A 17,975-nucleotide genomic window follows, 5' to 3' on the forward strand; every position below is an offset into this window, starting at 1 on the left:
CCATATATACGATTTACACTACTATCTTTTGTTTCACTTTTCAAAAAAATAAAATATAAATATAAATGATCTTAAATAGGAAAATTCAATTTTATCTGGAATTGAGAGGTTTTTTATCTGGTCAAAACGGTCTTACGAGACCAAAACCATATAACCAAATTTGATTAGGTGTAAAAAAAGAAAAAAAAAAAAAAAAAATTTGATTGGTGAACTAAGTGTGAAGCCATACTCATATCATATATATAGGTTATTGAGCTTAATTGTCCCATATAATATTTTTTGTCAACAACGTAACGTAACATACATTTGATTTGAACTGAAATTATGACATAGTAACAAACACTAATACGTACACATTATACAGTGATTACTAGATTAAGGTTTTGGTCAAGCCGATCCGAACAAATCGTGTCATTCAATCCATATTACTGAGTCCAACTCAAATGATTTTTATAATCCGTCTGATTAGTTTTTAGGAATGAATACATTGGCCACCAACTTGATTTGTAACTTTCAAAAAGAGCTCAATTCCAACCAGCAAAATTAAACCAGTAATCTCTATATGCAAACGTGGATTCCGTTCTCGACGTGATGACAACTGCAACAAACAACTAGCATAGAATTAATCCATGGCATGTGAACGGATCCGATCGATGTAACCCCATTAAAATTGTATAATTAATCCTTTATATTTATATATAATATATTTATAGCCTCGTCCTCCTGTTACATGCAATAAGAAGAAGAAGAAGAAGAAGAAACTAGTACTATAAATTTAGTAGCTTGTCTCTCCCATCCTGTCTTTCGTTTTTCAAATAAGACGGCATTTAAATTTTGTACCTGATTAATTGTGATTGACGCCAATAAAAATAGTGATGATCTTAAGCATGAATTTATTCCGTTACATTCTTTTATTTGTATACAAAAAGTAGAGTGTAAATATTTTAATTTCTAAGAATCTGCGTAAAATAAAAATTACGAAATTTACTTGTATAAACATATGTATATTTTATGTTATGGTATATATATATATATATAAAGTAAATATTACAAAAATATATGTATGATCCATAAACTTAAGATATGCATTAAATGCAAACACATATTTCAGATTTCAGACTTATTAAGTTGAGTATATATACCTCTATAGTCAAGCTCTTAATTAAAAAGACTAAACACAACACACACACACACACACACACAAAAAGGCTAGAAGAAATGGCAGATCCATTAGAACCATTGTTGTCTCATCTCGCCGATGATTCTTCTGAAGTCAACGACCAAACCAGATCAGAAGAATTGACTTTCGACAGGATCGTCGAGCAGAGTCTATCTGATTTCGGATTCTGGCAATTTTTTCAGATATTCCTCGTTGGGCTTGCTTTGCTCTTCGATGCTCAGCAGATATTCATCACCGTCTTCACAGATGCATATCCCACGTGGCACTGTCTTAACCACACGATCTGCGATCCTTCGGCTTCCGACATCTGCGAGCTTCCAAGATCAGCCTGGGAATGGGACGGTGGTTCCAAGGGCAAATCCATCATTTCAGAATTCGGCCTCGAGTGCTCGAGCTCATTCCTCAGAGGTATGCCTAGTTCTTCTTTCTACATCGGTGCCATCGTTGGTGGTTTCTTTCTAGCTTTGATCCCAGACGATTCCTTGGCTCGCAAGAAACTAGTTTTTTCCTCTACCTTTGCAATGTCAATCACTTCCATCTCTGTTATCTTCTCAACCAACGTATGGGTTTATACATCCCTAAAGTTTATCATCGGCTTCGCGCGGTCACAGACCTGGTCATACGCGCTGGTTCTCATTAGTGAGCGTGTCTCCACCAGATGGAGACCAAGAGCTACGATGATTCCATTTACTCTATTCGTTTTAGGGTTTATGTCCTTGTCTGGAATTGCTTACCTTGCACAACATTCTTCATGGAGATTTTTATATATATACACATCCATTCCAGCAATATTCTACTGTATATTCCTCTACCTCTTGGCACTAGAATCGCCTCGTTGGCTTCACATGCAAGGAAAAGACAAAGAAGCCATTGATGTTCTCACAAAGTTGTCACCTAAGAGAAGAGCTTATTTGGAATCAGTAATTTCCAAGCTACCCCTCGAGCAAGAAACCTATGATCAAGTGCCAACTTACTCTATTAAGGACCTTTTCTTCCGAAAATGGGCTTTTCGGAGGATTGTAGTGGTTATGATCATCATGTTTGGGTTGGGAATATCGTATTACGGTGTTCCGTTAGCAGCTAGGGACATAGACGTCAACATCTACTTGAGCGAAACCTTAAACGCATTGGTGGAGTTGCCTACTTTCATTATCACTCCAATCTTATTAGAAAGATTCAACAGAAGAAGCTCTGTTCTTGTAAATACTTTACTCGGTGGGGGATCAGGTGTGCTCTGTTTCCTTCTCAGCATTACCGGACAAACAAAGATCGCGTTTGCCTTTGAACTGGGAACATTCTTCTGCGCTAGGATCGGATTCAACCTTATGGCTGTTTTTATGGTTGAAATGTTTCCAACTCGTGTGAGAAGTTCGGCAACAATGATGTTTAGACAGGCTCTTGTTATTGGAGGAGCTTGTTGTCCGTTAATTGCGTCGATCGGAAGAGACATACCGTCAGTATCGTTTGCAATTTTTGGAATTGCAATGTCTTGTTTAGGATTGTTCGTTTTAATTCTTCCCGAGACAAAAGGTTTGAGTCTATGCGATACGATGGAAGAACAGGAAAAGAGAGATCAAGTCGTAAACACCAGCCATGGTTGCTGAGTTTAAGACTATGGTTAGCTTATACATTCTCTAATTTCATATGTTTCCAATTCTGTGATGTCCGTGTTGTGATCTTAAAAGCAATATATTATGAAGTGGAGTAAAACTAAAGAGTATTTGCTATTCATCTACAAAACTATCAAATGAGTGTCTATGTCTTTGAACTACTAATACAGAAGCATTTACATCCATATTTGATGAAGCCAAGAAATCTCCGACCGTTCCTAATTCTGGACACTCTTCCCAATCGTTCATTCCCGACGTCATCGGGCAATCTCCTCTGTTTTTCCCGACCACAAACAATGAATACATCTCCCCGATCTCTCTTAAAATCGTCAGCGTTTGCATTCCGCTGCTCACTCGCTTCTCTATGAATCCGACTTGCCCCGTCGTTACAAATCTGTCAAGACAAATAACATCGTCCTCGTAAATGAAAGACGCAATGTAAATCTGATAAAGACAAGACAAAAAACAGAAACAGAGTATATTTGTAGTGACATTGCTTCAGATACAGAGTAATCCAAGAAACAGAGTACTCGTAATGCCAAAACAAAACAGAGTATTTGCATAAACAAAGTAAAACGTAGAAACAGAGTATTTGTAAGGTACCTGTTATAGAATTCCTCTAAGAAGCTTCTATCTGTTTCGTCTTCGGTTTGATCTTTACTAACAATCTCCAGGAATATTTCGTTGTTCTCCTTGGTCACAGCGTCTCCAACAAGTTTCTCTGTCTTTGAGTCATCCGCGACAAACTGTATGACAGTGAGGTGAATCTGAGAGTTATTGGTAAGCCACTTGCATAAGGACAGGGCCTCACGATCATCAGGACCACCGAAGAACAAGGCCACAACGTGTTGTACCGAATCAGACCCGTGAAGCTGGTGAAAGCCGGTGATGTTTCTATCCACAAAGATACCAATCGAACACTGAGCTTGCTTTAGAACCTTGCGGTTCATATGTCGAAAAGCTTCCCCATCATTCGTTGTTTTCCCGTCGATCCTCTGGTGTTTATGGAAGGGAAGAAACACGATCGAGACGCGGAGATCTTCAGTCGCGTTACAGATCTCTTCGTGCATTTTCTCCATCTGCGCCACGAGTTTCACCTGCCGGATCATGATATGTCTGTCTTTAGTAAAGGAATCGATCGAGTCATTGATCTCTAGTCCTTCGTTAGTCCCGAACTCATCGTCTCCGCCGTTGGGATTCCCTGCATCTTCGTCTAATTCGTGGTACAACAGTTCCGTTTTCCGCTTCTTCGGGATGGGTATGAGGTGCATAAGATAAGGAGTGAATGGAGAAGGCGAAGCTCCAGGAGAGCAGCCACTTAGAGCAGAGACCAAAGAGATTGATCCACGTGCATGGCGAACGCCGTAGACGCAAGTCAACACTCGTAGCTCCTCTTTAGTGTCAAAAAACTCCAGCGATGTCTTTTTGTGTGCGAAATTTTTCTCTTGCGTTCTAAGCAACAAAGACGTCATAACTCCGCTTAACAAAGTCATGATCACCAGTGCCGCAACGAACATATCATGAACTATCGGAGTAAACCATTTCTACAAAGAGAAAAATCAATAACTCGGAGGTGAAGAACTGACATGAAAAACTACGTACATTGACTATATTTTTTCATAATTTATTGTAGTACCTTGTAAACCAAGTTAGAGTCGAGAAGAACAAGACCGACATGACCTTTGACGGAGAGAATGGTTGACAAGAAAAGCCAATACTTCTTCGGGATCTTAAGGAATGAGCAAGCGAATAAAACTCCTAGAAGCTTCCCCGTTAGGCTTAGAGCCACTGTCATAGCGAGGACAAGGTAGTGGCGTTTGGTTAACGAGTTGACGCTGAATCTAAACCCGATGTAACCAAAGTAAACCGGAAGAATAAACTCGTGAATCGGGTAACTCAACCGTTGGATCAACGTTCTGTAAGTTTTTCCTTCTCTTGGAAACATTAGTCCGATGAAAAACACAAAAACCGTGGAGTTTAAGTTGCTGGATTCGATGGTTAACGCGATGATCAGAATAAGAATGAAGAAAGCAAGTGTTTCAGCTTTGGAGAGGTATTTTTCTCTAGGGTTTCTTTTTGGGAGCCATGAAGCTAAAAATCTATTAATCAAGATTATAACTCCGGTGGCAAATGAGTAGAGAAAAATATCGCCTGTCATAGTCCCGGAGATGAAAGAAATGACGGTAGTGTAGAGAAATATGTTGGTTATCTCGATGAACAATCCGCATGAGATTGCTAGCCGCCCGATCTCGGATGTGTGTAGTTTCCAATCTATGATCGAACGGATGACGACAGGAGCTGCCGTGTTGGATAAGGTAACGAGGAAGGCTAAGTAAAATGTTAAGTAATCGTCTTTGATCTGCATGAAATGGATGAGAAACCAGAGGAAAGCAAGCCAGATGATGCCAGAAGTGAACAAGGAGCCCAAGGTTATGACGATGGAGTTCTTCAAGTTTCGTTTAAGGAAGTCAAGATCGATCTCGAGACCGATCAAGAACATGAAACCTGTTCGTAAAAGGAATGAGAAAAAGATGTAATAGCTCGCTGAGTCTTTCTGCAGGAAGAACTCGTGGACTCTGCGTATTATTGTGAGCAAACTCAACACAATCCCAGCCTGAATAAAAAATAAATAATCAAACGTTTACATGCAAGACATAACTTTCCTGGTGTTTCTTGCACAGCAGGTTACTCTCAGGGTCTTAAAGTGCACTCTCGTAAAGTCTTTTATAGGGATATACTTGTGAATAAATTCAAAATAAATAAGTAAAAAATAAAACTTACGAGAATTTGGGCAACGGGACCGGCTTGGCCACAAGGTTTGAGGAACAGATAGAAGAATTGGGAGAAGACGAGAATGCAAGCCATTTGAATAAACATTGTATTGAGTGGATTAAACAATGCATCTCCTTCTGGTAAACAAAACAACATCTTTGGATCCATTGTGATTTTGATTCGGCGATGAGCATTCTTCGAAGAAGAAATTCTATGCGGGAAATATAAAATTGTGAAAGAAACTTCAATTTCTTTTTAAACGACGAATATATATTTCTTGGGATTTTTTTTTTTTAAACGAAAATATTATTTTATCTTGGTTGGAGTTTGAGGGGTTTATATTTACGTGATTATCCTTCAATTACTCCATGCCTCTGTTATTTTCGCCATTATTTTTCTTGTCGGCACATTTAATTTACCCCATTAAGAGCGGATTAACTTTACTAAATCGGATAATGCACGAAAAATTATTGGAGTAGGTACAATAAGTGTCGACTGATTCCAGCAAGAAAGCTAGTTATATATGTAATCCTCTGACATCACATTCTTTCAAAAGTACGTATTTATTAAAATTTGTACTAGCTAGCTTCTATGCATGTAAGAATTTAAGTGCACATATAGATGTCAAATATTTCATTATGAATCGGTGTCAACTATTCTTACATCAAACATTTCTAAAAAAAAAGTATATATATATGAATATTGACTAAAACTGCTGCATGAAAAGACAGGGTGGTATACTGGTATCTAATCTACATATTTGACTTTCAAAGACAATCCAATGTTCTGAATACGAATAAACAAAATTATATACGCCTCCATGAAATTTTACAGTTTATTTAAGTTCTCTGTTAGGCTGTTACGTAAGGCTGCGTACGTACAAGCTTCCAAATGAACAAAGACAGTCGAAAAGATAACTCCCATGACCTGGAAAGCAATTCGATCAAGCTTATCTTGTCCAACTGCAGCAAAATCGGTGCAACTTGGTAATTATTGTAACATATAATCGTAGTAGTAGTTAACAGCCAGCATCTATTGGGTTGTAACTTTGTACTTATCTTACAATAAGATTTAAGCCAAAAACATGCATGCAGCTTCTTATGAAGATGTTAAATAAATATAAAACCATTGTTTTTTTTTATTTACGAAGATGTATCTCAAGAAAGGACAAAACCCCATCAAAGAGAAAATGATAGTGAGTGGTCCCAAAAATAAATAGTTAACCCCAAATTAAAGTGGTTGAGTATATGTAGCTAATTACTTAACTCATCCTCATCCATTCACTTTTGCATCTGAGAGTTATTATAGGGCTCATCATTTAACCTATTGAACATATCTAATAAATGTGTTTTAATTATATCATAAATGCTGCCAAGAAATATATAAATATCTATTTTAACTTTAATAAATACATGAAAAATACATATATACTGTATTTATTACATATGTGATAAATTTGAGTTGTAAGGACAAAAATCCCAAAAAGCTCTATTAAAACGGACGCACTTTGTTGTAATGATGGCTTTTTTTTCTTTATGAATAAATTTTACATTCATTCGAAAATCTATATATAGTTTAGCCAAAAAAGGAAAGCATGTAATGAAAAATATAAATCCTTTTCGGAAGTTTGAACACATGTCAGATTCTAGACATGCTCTGCTGGAGCCTCGTCACGGACTCACAGGCAGTATTGCATCCAGATGTAGTTGCACCGTTGTAATGTATATCATCAATCGCAATATTTCCAAGATTTTTCATATCACTCTAAAATACATTACTAACTAATTCGCTACTTACTTAAATTAATTTGAACACGCAAGTTGTCATTCATCATCTATATATTGTTGAGTAACATACTAAATTTTATAGACATGCAGATCAATTCAGTCATAACATAAGGAAAGAAAAATACATCTTCTTATATATGGCCGACTCGACTCAGCCGTTTCTCTCCGCTTCCAACTCGTCTGAGTCAAAGCTTCTACCACCAAGATCCCTTGATGAGACGATAGAGCGATGCATCGGAAACTTCGGGTGGGCACAGTTCCTTCAAGCCGCTTTGATCTCATTCGCTTGGTTCTTCGACGCTCAGCAAACATTCATCACCGTCTTCACCGACTCACAGCCAACGTGGCACTGTACCGACTCGGTATGCAACATTTCCTCCAACATCTGCACCTTACCCAACCAAACCTGGTCGTGGGACTTCGACCCACACGTGTCAATCATATCCGAGTGGGGTCTACAGTGCGCTGGCTCGTTCTTAAGGGGATTGCCTGCAAGCTCCTTCTTCCTCGGCTGTCTAGTAGGCGGCTTAGCTCTTTCTACACTCGCCGACTCATCGCTTGGTCGTAAGAACATGCTATTGCTGTCCTGTCTCATAATGTCTCTCTCTTCGATGTTAACAGCTTTATCAACAAGCATTTGGGTATATGCGTTCTTGAGATTCATGAACGGGTTTGGTCGAGCCACGATCGGGACTTGTGCCCTCGTTCTGTCGACGGAGTTAGTGGGTAAAAAATGGCGAGGGCAAGTCGGTGCGATGGGTTTCTTTTGCTTCACGTTAGGGTTTTTATCGCTTCCAACGTTTGGTTACATCAATAAGGAGAATTCTTGGAGGTATCTCTACGTTTGGACGTCAATACCGACTTTAAGCTATTGCGTTTTAGTTCGGATTTTCGTCCGGGAGTCTCCTAGGTGGCTTATCGTAAAGGGTCGTAAAGAAGAAGCCGTCTCGATTCTCAAAAGCATTGCTTCTAATGCAATCACTGTGAGCTCCACGAACTTATGTTTTGATCTAGAAGAGAATCAATCCGAGTTAAACCCTGATGTTTACGACGCGTTAAAGATCTTGGTGAGGAAAAGTTGGTTGCTTAAGAGATTATTAGTGGCTATGGCCGTTGGATTTGGTATCGGCATGGTTTATTACGGAATGCCATTAGCTTTAACGAATCTAAACTTCAATCTCTACTTGGGTGTTGTCTTCAACGCCTTGTCTGAATTCCCAGCTTTTCTCATAACGTTTTTCCTCATTGATAAAATCAACAGAAGAGATGCGTTGATCGGATTTACAGCTCTAAGTGGGATCTCTAGTGCTCTAATCGCAGCATTAGGACAACAAATAGGGTCATTACAGATTGTGTTAGAGCTCGTTTCGTTTTTCAGTGCGTGCACCGCGTTTAATATGACGCTTATATACACGATCGAGCTGTTTCCGACATGTGTGAGGAACTCGGCGATGGCGATGGTGAGGCAAGCGTTGGTGTTTGGCGGCGTTTTTAGTCCAGTGATGGTTGCTGCTGGTCGGGAAAATCAGTTTTGGTCGTATGGGTTGTTTGGTTTGGTCATAGGATTGTGTGGATTGTTTGTGGTTGGATTACCGGAGACTAGAGGAAGTGTTCTATGCGACACTATGGAAGAGGAGGAGTATAAGGTTTTGGCAAAGGGACAATTTGTTGGTTGATATACGGCTTCTAATTCTTTACGACCCTTTACGATGTCTTGTCTGATTTGTTGTAATATAAAAGAATGTGCAACCGGTTTCGTCCTGATCCAAATTATCTGGTTTTTAATTGAATTATACTTTAGAAAGGTCTCGCCGAGGCCTATATTATACTCTTTTTTTTTTTTTTTTTTTTGACAAAGGCCTATATTATACTCATATATACGAAATTCCCATTAAAAAAACATCTAAACGTGGTTTACCTACCCAAGAGCTCATCAGTTGGACATTTAATCACTTGTAAAGTAATAATTAACTTTTGTGTTATGCTAATTTTTATTTTATTTGGTTTAATCTAAATGTTCCACTAGCCTTAATTATCAAAATTGTTATTTTACTATTTAATTCTTTAATATAGTTGTGTAAATGATTGAACATTTATTTCAGCACCACTGATCACCCACATACAATCATACATATCCTTTGATTGGCAAAAAAAACACTGTATAAGTATTTAATGTGTTTAGTTGTAAGACTTGTTTTATTTATTTTTTATACATTAATATATTGGGAAAAAAGTGTTCAAGTTTAACTACTCATTTTGTTTTACACCTAGTTTTTGTTTGAAAAATAAGTTTTTTATAATGTAAATATTAGGTAAATTTTACACATTTCATCAATAGTATATTGGTGTAGTGACCAGTAAGAAACTCGTATAATATATTAATACGAAGTAAAACAAACAATTAAGTTTTTTAATTTCCTACTTAATAAGATACAAATTATATAAACGTGATTACCTTCATACCTACCCATACACCCAAACCCGAAACATGTAATCTATAAATAATTAACACACAACGACCAATATCCCATTATCGCTAGTGTTCATTGCTAACTCACCACACAACACAAACATAATGATGATAAAAATGATGAGCCTTACCTCATCATTATCATCATACCCTTTTCAAATCCTACTAGTCCTTATCGTCTCCATAGCATCAATCTCTATACTGGGTCGAATTCTATCAAGGCCCACCAAAACCAAAGACCGATCTCTTCAGCTTCCTCCTGGTCCACGAGGATGGCCTATCCTCGGCAATTTACCGGAGCTTTTCATGACTCGTCCTCGGTCCAAATATTTCTACCTTGCCATGAAAGAGCAAAACACGGATATCGCATGTTTCAACTTCGCCGGAGTCCACGTCATCATCATAAACTCTGACGAGATCGCTAGAGAAGCTTTTAAGGAGCGAGACGCTGATTTGGCAGACCGGCCTAAACTTTTCACCTTGAAGATTATCTTTGACAACTACAAGTCAATGGGAGTCTCATCGTACGGTGAACAATTCACGAAACTGAGAAAAGTGATCACGACAGAAATTATGTCCGTTAAAACGTTGAACATGTTGTTAGCTGCAAGAACCATCGAAGCGGATAATCTCATGGCTTACGTTCACTCGATGTACCAACGGTCCGAGAAGGTTGACGTTAGAGAGCTCTCGAGGGTTTATGGTTACGCAACGACCATGAGAATGCTGTTTGGAAGGAGACATATCACGCAAGAAAACGTTTTCTCGGATGATGGGAGGCTAGGAAAAGCGGAAAAACACCATCTTGAGGTTATTTTCAACACTCTGTATTGTTTGCCTGGTTTTAGCCCAGCGGATTATGTGGACAAATGGTTAAAAGGTTGGAACATTGATGGTCAAGAGAAGAGTGCGAGATTGTATAGTAATCTTCTTCGTAGTTACAACAATCCCATAGTCGAAGAGAGGGTCGAGTTATGGAGGGAAAAAGGTGGTAAGCCTGCTGTTGAAGATTGGCTTGATACCTTCATTACGCTAAAAGACCAAGACGGAAACTACTTGGTCACGCCTGACGAAATCAAGGCTCAATGCATTGTAAGTGAGAAAATCAATAAAATAGTAATTCATATATAGACAAAATTAATAGATATATGTATAATAAGATGATCATCTGAACACTGACCAAATAGATAAAGGGACAAAATGTTAAATACGAAATTGACTAAAGTTGCGACGTATAATGTTAAACACATGTATATTTGGGAACTAAAAAACCGTTTTCTTTTAATAGTTGTTGAGAGAATCTTAGTATATGTCTTAATCACATATATAAAGAATATGTGTAAATCGATTGCTGTTTTTGTAATAGGAATTCTGTATAGCAGCGATCGATAATCCAGCAAATAACATGGAGTGGACACTTGCGGAAATGTTAAAGAACCAGGAGATTCTTCGAAAGGCTTTGAAAGAGTTAGACGAAGTAGTTGGAAAAGACAGGCTTGTGCAAGAATCAGACATACCAAACCTAACCTATCTAAAAGCTTGTTGCAGAGAAACATTCAGAATTCACCCAAGCGCTCATTATATCCCTACACATGTCGCCCGTCAAGATACCACCCTCGGGGGTTATTTCATTCCCCAAGGTATAAAAGAATTACATCTAACCATTTGTGTATAAATTTTTCATAGTTTTTACATCTTGGTTTTTTTTTCTCTTTTTGCTTGTGGCGATTCCACAAAACGTATTTAAACTTGGACCCAACAACCATGTTATACATCAAACATCTACCTGATTAAGCTACCAATATCTAGATATGTATATTATTAAGAAATTATAATGATTATTGGACAGGTAGCCATGTCCATATATGCCGCCCTGGACTAGGCCGAAACCCTAAAATATGGAAAGATCCCTTGGTGTACAAACCGGAGCGACACCTCCAAGGAGACGGGATCACAAAAGAGGTTACTCTGGTGGAAACAGAGATGCGTTTTGTCTCGTTTAGCACTGGTCGACGTGGCTGCGTGGGTGTTAAAGTTGGGACGGCCATGATGGTTATGATGTTGGCTAGATTTCTTCAAGGGTTTAACTGGAAACTCCATCAAGATTTTGGACCGTTAAGCCTCGAGGAAGATGAGACATTATTGCTTATGGCTAAACCTCTTCTCTTATCCGTTGAGCCACGCTTGGCACCCAATCTTTATCCAAAATTTCGTCCTTAAAAATAAGAAAGTAAGACGATATTGTTTAAATAAAGAAGAACCAAACAAGACCCCTGGTTTTTTTTGTTCTCTCCATAATTGTGTTCTTCAACGCTTTTAATCCTTGTTTCTATATATGTTTTGTTGCTTGACGTAGTGTCTGTCGTTTTGTTTTGCCTTTTTCTTTTGTATATCCGATACTTCATAATAAATACCAATCAAACATAGTGTTTAACTGAAATGCTGTCAAGGATTATGGTACTATGTGAATCCTCAGCAAAACAAAATATATCACGAAAAAGGTAAATCCTTACGTAGATGGGATTATATTAATATTTAGGGGTGGGGGGGGATATGAAACCATTGTCATCGTTCCACCCTAATTACCAGTATGATAAACGTGTCTACCTACCCAAGACATTAATATGAAAATCTATCATATATATTAGTATATGTTTACTAAAAAACCCAGAAAAATATACATAATACTGTATATTTCTGCTTACCAGATTATAGTTAGTTTATTTTTTGTAATATATATTTTCATTTAACCATCTTTTAATTAGTGATTGACTTAAAAAAAGTATCGAAAATGATTTCGGTTATGTTTAGATTGTGGATTATTTTAGTTGAAATTCACCTTCAGTGATATTCTGCGGACTACGGTACATCAAACTATATAGACTTTCTAGAAAAACGTTATGGTAAAAACGTGGTTGCCAACCAAGATAGGCCTCCCAATTATCCACGTGCAAGATTGGCTATATATGTAGTGCTTTTTTGCTAAGAATCTATTAGCTATACATGTAATGCTATTCACAACAGTCGGTGTTTAATATGGTTGATGTTTGTTAAAATAGTTGTGAGAACGAGGACTGAGATGATGGATTGATGGTAATCACGACACCACCCCTATGTTATTCGGGTTGTATACTAATGGGTCGAGTGGTGACCCAAAAAAAAAATGTATAATGGGTCGAGTTTTATCAAGGCCCAGTAACCCAAAATGCCAATCTAAACATCTTCCTCCACGGCCACAAACGGATTCATCAATTATTGAGAGCTTTTACCAAGTCATCGACGAGCTGAATAAAGACGTAGACTCGCCGGCACTCGTTCACGTCGTCACTATTATCTCCAACGAAACCGGCTTCAGAAGTGCTTAAGAAGAAACACGCCAGCGAATGAGACTACGTGTCGTTTCCCTGTTACATTCCATAACTTTTCGCCGTTTTCCCTCTCGCTAAACAACACCGTCGTTTTGGTCCTTGTTTTTCTGTGTTCCCTATAGCTCATCGTTGAAGTATACATACATAAAAAATTGGGTGATCTAAGTCTAATATAAGTAATGTCACATAACAGTAGTTGCTATGTAATCAGAGGTTAGCACGTCATGCACCGTTATATGAATATTCCATATTTGTAATTTTAAAATAATTAATCATCATGACTAAGTTTTTGTTTTTCATTAATCCTATAGAAAAAAAAACAGAATGTACAGTATATTTCCTTGATTGCTTGGCTTAGTCAAACCCACCAACAAAAGAGAACATTTGCATCAAAATCTTTAATCACAAAAAGAAACTAAAAAGATACCATTAAACATTCAAACCAAAACTCTCTTATTATGAACTTGTTGTGTGTTAAGCATATAAATTGTTTATTTACATAAAGGTTCTGACAATACAAACCTGGTCGTTGACGTTTCCTATGTCTCTTGAAAATCTCCCTAGCTTATTCAACCTTTTAAGAGTTTTATGATACTACTTAAATCCTTAATATAATCGTTTAGGTGACTGAACATATATTACAAACACTACTTATGACCCACATACATATCTTTAATCTTTTGATAACAAACACTATATTTAAAGTATTTGTTTAGTTGTAAAGTGTTGTTTTAACATTTCAAACACTATATTTAATTTGTTTAGTAGCAAAGCGTTGTTTCAACATTTCCATACTTAGAAAAGTTCAAGTTTACTCTCTTTGTTAGATATTACATATTAATTGCTGCTTTGAGTAGCATTTAGGAGAAGATCATATAAAATGCCCTGGTCTCAAGCATGAGAGAATGTATGGATTAATATATAATACAAAATTAACAAACAAACTATAAAGCTTTTTCAATCCCTACTTAAGATACAAAATATATAAACGTGATAACCTTAGCACCTACCCTTATGCCCAAACCCCACCTAGCATCACATGCATGCGTGATACATACAATCTATAAATACTTACGCAAGAACCAATTTCAAAATATCGGCTGTGTTCATTGCTAGCTAGCACACACAACTCACTACATACACACACAAACATGATGATGATGATGAGGAGCCTTACCACATCATTACCATACCCTTTTCAAATCCTACTAGTCCTTATCTTGTCTATTGCATCAATCTCTATACTTGGTCGAATTCTATCAAGACCCACAAAAACCAAAGACCGATCTCGTCAGCTTCCTCCTGGTCCACGAGGATGGCCTATCCTCGGCAATTTACCGGAGCTATACATGACTCTTCCTCGGTCCAAATACTTCCACCTTGCCATGAAAGAGCTAAAAACGGATATCGCATGTTTCAACTTCGCCGGAGTCCGCGCCATCATCATAAACTCCGACGAAATCGCTAGGGAAGCTTTTAGAGAGCGAGACGCTGATTTGGCAGACCGGCCTAATCTTTTTATCATGGAGACCATCGGAGACAATTACAAGTCTATGGGAATCTCACCGTACGGTGAACAATTCATGAAGATGAAAAGAGTGATCACAACGGAATTAATGTCCGTTAAAACGTTGAACATGTTGGTAGCTGCAAGAACCATCGAAGCGGATAATCTCATGGCCTACGTTCACTCGATGTACCAACGGTCCGAGAAGGTTGACGTTAGAGAGCTCTCGAGGGTTTATGGTTACGCAACGACCATGAGAATGCTGTTTGGAAGGAGACATATCACGCAAGAAAACGTTTTCTCGGATGATGGGAGGCTAGGAGAAGCGGAAAAGCATCATCTTGTGGCTATTTACAACACTCTGTATTGTTTGCCTGGTTTTAGCCCAGCGGATTATGTGGAAAAATGGTTAAAAGGTTGGAACATTGATGGTCAGGAGGAGAGAGTGACAGTGAATTGTACTATTGTTCGTAGCTACAACAATCCCATAATCGAAGAAAGGATCAAGTTGTGGAGGGAAAAAGGTGGTAAGCCTGCTGTTGAAGACTGGCTTGATACCTTCATTACGCTAAAAGATCGAGACGGAAACTACTTGGTCACGCCTGACGAAATGAAAGCTCAATGCGTTGTAAGTACAAAGAATATACGCTAATTAAAATGATCATCTGAATTCTGACCAATAGTAAAAGAAACATATGTTAAATACTATTTGACTAAAGTTTCGGGATGTAATGTGGAACGAGCTAGTATAGTTTCATTCATATTTTCACACATGATATTAAATATTTGTTTTAACTTAAAATCATTCTAAAGGATACAAATTCAGTATTGTATAAACATATATTATTACTTTGTTAGGCAGGTAATTAGATTGTTTGCTGATTTTGGTGATTTTGTAATAGGAATTCTGTATAGCAGCGATCGATAATCCGGCAAATAACATGGAGTGGACACTTGCGGAAATGCTAAAGAACCAGGAGATTCTCAGAAAGGCTCTGAAAGAGTTAGACGAAGTAGTTGGGAAAGACAGGCTTGTGCAAGAATCAGACATACCAAACCTAAACTACTTAAAAGCTTGTTGCAGAGAAACATTCAGGATCCACCCAAGCGCTCATTATGTCCCTACTCATGTTGCTCGTCAAGATACCACCCTCGGGGGTTATTTCATTCCCCAAGGTATAAAGAATTTGGATCCAACTGGTTAAACATCAAACATCTGAAAGACTAAAGCTACCACTATATATTAAGAAATTATATTGATTATTGGACAGGTAGCCACGTCCATGTATCCCGCCCTGGACTAGGCCGGAACCCTAAAATATGGAAAGATCCCTTAGTGTACAAACCGGAGCGTCACCTCCAAGAAGACGGAATCACAAAAGAGGTTACTCTCGTGGAAACAGAGATGCGTTTTGTCTCGTTTAGCACCGGCCGACGTGGCTGCGTCGGTGTTAAAGTCGGAACGGTCATGATGGTTATGATGTTGGCTAGGTTTCTTCAAGGGTTTAACTGGAAACTCCATCAAGATTTTGGACCATTGAGCCTCGAGGAAGATGCATTATTGCTTTTGGCTAAACCGCTTCTCTTGTCCGTTGAGCCACGCTTGGCACCAAACCTTTATCCAAAATTCCATCCTTGAGATGGTGTTAAGAAAAAAGAAAAACAGAGAAGGATCGAACAAGACCCCTTGTTTTTATTCTTCTCCATTGTGTTCTTCACCGCGTAGACGTTTCTATGTTATGTTGCTATGCTTATCTGTATCTATGTTATGTTAACTGATCGTACTGTCTGTCGTTCGTTGCTGTCTTTTGCTTTCGTTTATCTGTCGCTTCATAATCAATATTAATCAAACATTCCAAGTAGCATATTGTATTTATAACTTAAGAGGTTAATGATGGTCGTGTATAGTTGGAATGTTGTTAAGGATTATAGTACGACGAGGTGAATCCTCAAACAAAACAAAAAGAAAACCACTTAAAAAGGGAGTAATTCCTTACGTAGATAAAATATACAGTAATATTGGGGACATATGATAACAACAAAAATCACTTGGAAAGTAAATCCGTACGTAGATAAAGATACTAATATTGGGACATGACACCAATGTCATGGTTCCCCATTACCTAGTACCCAAGACATTATTTAGTAGAACTAGAATCTATCAAAAATAATTAAATACTATTGTATTATGTTTACTAAAACTATCTACATTAGGAAGAGTGACTTTAAATACTAAATTTAGCAAGAGTGACTTTAGTCATTTAGCAAGGGTGACTTTTAAATACTAATTTTTTTTTAATGAAGTTGTGTCTTTTCAAAAAAGTTAAAGATCCTCGAAAAAAAATATAAGTGTCTTTTTTATTTAATTATATATAAAACACCCATAGAAGAATGACCAATAATTATGCTATTAAAATTGAAAATATCTATATATTGTATATATCTGCTTACAAAATCGTGGTTTTGTTTATGGTAAAGTATATTTTTATTTAACCGTCTTAGTTAGTTATTTGACTATAAAAAAATTGGAAATTATTTTTCTATTTTTACAAAAAAAAAAAAAAAAAATACTATATGATTGTGGTTAGAATTTCACCTCCAATGTTGTATTGACAGGTGATAAGTACTGATAGAGCTAGCGAAGATAAATCAAAAACTTCAAAAGAATAGGTAAAGACTAAATTAAGTTATAAAATGAATCGAATCAAAGTTGATGATATATGTATTCCCATGTAAAAGGAAGAAATGGAACTAGAATTATATCAATCAAGACTCCACCACCGTACGTAATGCGGTAATGGGATGCGACACTTTGACGACCAGTGTATCATAGTGTATCATGATTCATCTTCGTTTTTCTTGGTTTTGTTTGCATCTATGATATTCTAGGGTTACATCAAATGATTTAAAAGAAAAAACGTGGTTACCAACCCACAGGCATTTCTCAAGAACATTTATCATCAATCTATCACCTCAGACTCTCAGTCTCGTTCTCACAACTGTTACATTACCAAAAAAACATGAACCATATCAATTATACCACCCTACGTTGTTCAGGTTGTATACTACAAATGGGTGGAGATTTATTAAGGCCCAGTAACCCAAACGCCGTTCTATACATCTTCCTCCAGGGCTACAATTATGGCCCAATCTGGAAAATTGCTGCCATATTCCTTTCTTAACGAGTGAAACCGACTTTTCAGTGGAACTGTGGAGGGCGGAGATTTACGGGCGTTTACGTCATCACTATTATCTCAACGAAACCGCCTTCACAAGCGTTT

General features: G+C 37.5%; 5 protein-coding genes across 5 annotated transcripts; 4 read left to right on the forward strand and 1 right to left on the reverse strand.

Moving 5' to 3' along the window:
* The first annotated feature begins 1,218 nt into the window (after positions 1-1,218).
* Positions 1,219-2,784, forward strand: LOC17898794 (organic cation/carnitine transporter 6). Its single transcript, XM_006303152.1, has one exon. The coding sequence runs from the start codon at positions 1,219-1,221 to the stop codon at positions 2,782-2,784; it is 1,566 nt and encodes a 521-aa protein (XP_006303214.1).
* A 120-nt stretch (positions 2,785-2,904) lies between these two features.
* On the reverse strand, positions 2,905-5,730 carry LOC17898678 (cation/H(+) antiporter 1). Its single transcript, XM_006303612.1, has 4 exons — positions 5,572-5,730; positions 4,427-5,404; positions 3,394-4,334; positions 2,905-3,184 (listed from the first exon to the last, which is right to left on the reverse strand). The coding sequence occupies exons 1-4, from the start codon at positions 5,728-5,730 to the stop codon at positions 2,905-2,907; spliced, it is 2,358 nt and encodes a 785-aa protein (XP_006303674.1).
* A 1,718-nt stretch (positions 5,731-7,448) lies between these two features.
* LOC17897082 (organic cation/carnitine transporter 3) lies at positions 7,449-9,175 on the forward strand. Its single transcript, XM_006304511.2, has one exon. It carries the CDS (start codon positions 7,487-7,489, stop codon positions 9,023-9,025), a length of 1,539 nt encoding a protein of 512 aa, XP_006304573.1. The 5' UTR covers positions 7,449-7,486; the 3' UTR covers positions 9,026-9,175.
* A 721-nt stretch (positions 9,176-9,896) lies between these two features.
* LOC17897995 (dihomomethionine N-hydroxylase) lies at positions 9,897-12,259 on the forward strand. The gene is made up of 3 exons (XM_006304914.2): positions 9,897-10,911; positions 11,186-11,459; positions 11,669-12,259. Exons 1-3 carry the CDS (start codon positions 9,925-9,927, stop codon positions 12,037-12,039), a joined length of 1,632 nt encoding a protein of 543 aa, XP_006304976.2. The 5' UTR covers positions 9,897-9,924; the 3' UTR covers positions 12,040-12,259.
* A 2,078-nt stretch (positions 12,260-14,337) lies between these two features.
* LOC17900662 (dihomomethionine N-hydroxylase) lies at positions 14,338-16,546 on the forward strand. Its single transcript, XM_006305812.2, has 3 exons — positions 14,338-15,322; positions 15,597-15,870; positions 15,966-16,546. Exons 1-3 carry the CDS (start codon positions 14,339-14,341, stop codon positions 16,331-16,333), a joined length of 1,626 nt encoding a protein of 541 aa, XP_006305874.2. The 5' UTR covers position 14,338; the 3' UTR covers positions 16,334-16,546.
* The last annotated feature ends 1,429 nt before the right edge of the window (positions 16,547-17,975 follow it).

Source organism: Capsella rubella, unplaced genomic scaffold (assembly GCF_000375325.1).
Source record: "Capsella rubella cultivar Monte Gargano unplaced genomic scaffold, Caprub1_0 scaffold_1, whole genome shotgun sequence".
Taxonomy (NCBI): domain Eukaryota; kingdom Viridiplantae; phylum Streptophyta; class Magnoliopsida; order Brassicales; family Brassicaceae; genus Capsella; species Capsella rubella.

Bases quoted from the DNA above. Each gene is read 5' to 3' on its own strand.
- LOC17898794 (XM_006303152.1), top strand. From the start codon at position 1,219: ATGGCAGATCCATTAGAACCATTGTTGTCTCATCTCGCCGATGATTCT.
- LOC17897995 (XM_006304914.2), top strand. From the start codon at position 9,925: ATGATGATAAAAATGATGAGCCTTACCTCATCATTATCATCATACCCT. The intron at 10,912-11,185 runs GTAAGTGAGAAA...TTTTTGTAATAG, and splicing joins AAATCAAGGCTCAATGCATT to GAATTCTGTATAGCAGCGAT. The intron at 11,460-11,668 runs GTATAAAAGAAT...ATTATTGGACAG, and splicing joins GGGTTATTTCATTCCCCAAG to GTAGCCATGTCCATATATGC.
- LOC17897082 (XM_006304511.2), top strand. From the start codon at position 7,487: ATGGCCGACTCGACTCAGCCGTTTCTCTCCGCTTCCAACTCGTCTGAG.
- LOC17898678 (XM_006303612.1), bottom strand. From the start codon at position 5,730: ATGGATCCAAAGATGTTGTTTTGTTTACCAGAAGGAGATGCATTGTTT. The intron at 5,405-5,571 runs GTAAGTTTTATT...TTTTTTATTCAG, and splicing joins GTCCCGTTGCCCAAATTCTC to GCTGGGATTGTGTTGAGTTT. The intron at 3,185-3,393 runs GTACCTTACAAA...TTGTCTTGACAG, and splicing joins TTAGAGGAATTCTATAACAG to ATTTGTAACGACGGGGCAAG.
- LOC17900662 (XM_006305812.2), top strand. From the start codon at position 14,339: ATGATGATGATGATGAGGAGCCTTACCACATCATTACCATACCCTTTT. The intron at 15,323-15,596 runs GTAAGTACAAAG...ATTTTGTAATAG, and splicing joins AAATGAAAGCTCAATGCGTT to GAATTCTGTATAGCAGCGAT. The intron at 15,871-15,965 runs GTATAAAGAATT...ATTATTGGACAG, and splicing joins GGGTTATTTCATTCCCCAAG to GTAGCCACGTCCATGTATCC.